General features: G+C 41.9%; 1 protein-coding gene across 1 annotated transcript in view; it reads right to left on the bottom strand.

The window, feature by feature from the left end:
- Positions 1–220: 220 nt before the first annotated feature.
- Positions 221–2,003, bottom strand: part of LOC118417596 (probable 2-ketogluconate reductase) — a 9,180-nt gene continuing 7,397 nt past the window's right edge. Inside the window, exons 7-9 of the mRNA XM_035823193.1 lie at positions 1,475–1,740; positions 892–1,070; positions 221–468 (exon numbers count right to left, since the gene is read on the bottom strand). Coding sequence (XP_035679086.1) covers positions 221–468; positions 892–1,070; positions 1,475–1,740 — 693 coding nt within the window. The remainder of the gene's footprint in view (positions 469–891; positions 1,071–1,474; positions 1,741–2,003) is intronic.

The following is a 2,003-nucleotide window of genomic DNA, read 5'->3' as shown; positions in this document are numbered from 1 at the left end:
ACATTCCATTTTTTTTACTTACTGGTGCATATACTCAATGTAATACTCAATTGAATTGAATTGAACACTCAATGCATTTCCAAATACCAGTGTTACATTGTTAAACATAATTTATAAGTCATTTGAGGCCAAAATCTATTATTAAAAATCACAAACCCTAAATATTTTTAGGTCAGTTACCAAAAACACAAGGTGACAAGGCACAGTTTCTAGTCCCTAATTAGATGACTTGGTTGACCAGAGGTTTACCACTGAAAGCATCCAGGAGGTTCTGCACAGCCATTGCGAACGCGTTGCTCCTGGTCTGTACCGTGGCACCGCCCATGTGTGCGGTGAAGGTCACATTCTGCAGCTTGGACAGGGGGTGGTCGTCAGGCAGGGGCTCCGGGTCTGTCACATCCAGGGCTGCTGCAGCGATGGTCTTGTTCTGTAGTGCCTCTAGCAGGGCTTCTGTATCTATGATGCTACCTGTGTGAAAAGTACAAAAAGTGGTCTGATGAAAAGAAGACGAAGAACCTGTGTGAAGACATCAAGAGCCTGATATAATCAATGTCTGAATATCAGTGACAAGCTCTTACTCATGGTTACCCCTAACGACCTGACATAACCGCATGGGTGTAGCCTCTCAACCACAACACCATTTGACCTGAGTCAAACCATATACTTCCAACTTTCCAGAACAATATATCCTATCAAATAACTTCCATGTCAGCTGACACTGCAATATTCACATGACTACATGACTGTAGACGCACACCAAGACAAATAAACAAACCGATTATGCATGATACCTCTCTTTTCAAGGAGCTAACAACACTAACATTATGGCATTGAATACTGAATAAAATCATTCAAACCCCCAAACAAAAAGAGAAAGCCAACTCAACTAACCCCTTGCAATGTTGATGATGGTGGCAGATGGCTTCATCAGTTCAAACTGCTTTTTGCCAAACATTCCTTTAGTTTCAGCGGTTAGTGGAGTCACTATGATGACAAAATCACACTGTGGCAAGAGCTCCTCCAGGGTGGCACAGTACTGGGCACCCACTGCCTCTTCTTCAGTCTGGGGCCTGAAGAGATGAAACAGCAAAATGTTAAGTAGATGAAGATCGTTAATGAGGTCAGCTCTTCAACAACCTTCCTCTACTTAATTTACTGCAGTCCCTAAACTGAGACATCACATCATTGTACTCAAGGAAAGAAATAGAAACTTCGTCTCAAGCCATAGGAAAAATTACATTTTGTGTCCTGAATAAAAGGTGGGCAGGTAGTGATTCTTCTCTTTTTTCTAAAGAATTCAGCTGAAGTGATCCAACAAGGAGAACGTGATCAAAAACAATGGGTACCCAGAAATACAACATTTTTCCCTAGGACTTTGACAATGCTAATAACTCAACGAGGAATGCTTGAGACAATCTACAATGATATGAATTATAATACAAATGTATAATAGAAGAAATAATACTGTTCATACCTTTTGGTCCTGTTGTGGTAGAATATCTTCATCCTGAAGGCACGAGCTCTCTGGGCTACGGCATACCCAATACCTCCCATACCCACAATCCCAAGAGTGGCTCCTGTCACCTGTCTGCCACAGAAGTTAATCTGCCACTTAACGTTAGGATCCCTCACCATCTGGTCGCCTGGAAAACAAGACATCTGAGACGTACCTTCATATCTCATACTTAATATCTCACGACAGCCGATTAAAAACGTGAACCTGAGGCTCCTTAACACATATTAGAGAAAGAGGTAGCCACTAACCAGCTGTCAGCCAATCAAAGAATCGCCTTAATAAATGTTTTCTTTTGGTAAAGCCGATTCTCTCATTGACATTGTTTGATAGCTGGTTAGAAGCCATGACTACAAAAGTGGAAACCTCAGCCCTGTTTAGTAGAGCATACCCAATGTATGTTCAATAGTAGCCTCCTTCACCGGCCTCTCTGGGAAGCTTGGCAATTTTTTTCGCGATTTTTAACCGGGAGATATGACCGGGAAAGGAA

Source organism: Branchiostoma floridae, chromosome 6 (genome assembly GCF_000003815.2).
Source record: "Branchiostoma floridae strain S238N-H82 chromosome 6, Bfl_VNyyK, whole genome shotgun sequence".
NCBI lineage: Eukaryota > Metazoa > Chordata > Leptocardii > Amphioxiformes > Branchiostomatidae > Branchiostoma > Branchiostoma floridae.
The sequence above is the reverse complement of the archived record's forward strand: the minus strand, read 5'-3'. Positions and strand labels throughout refer to the sequence as shown.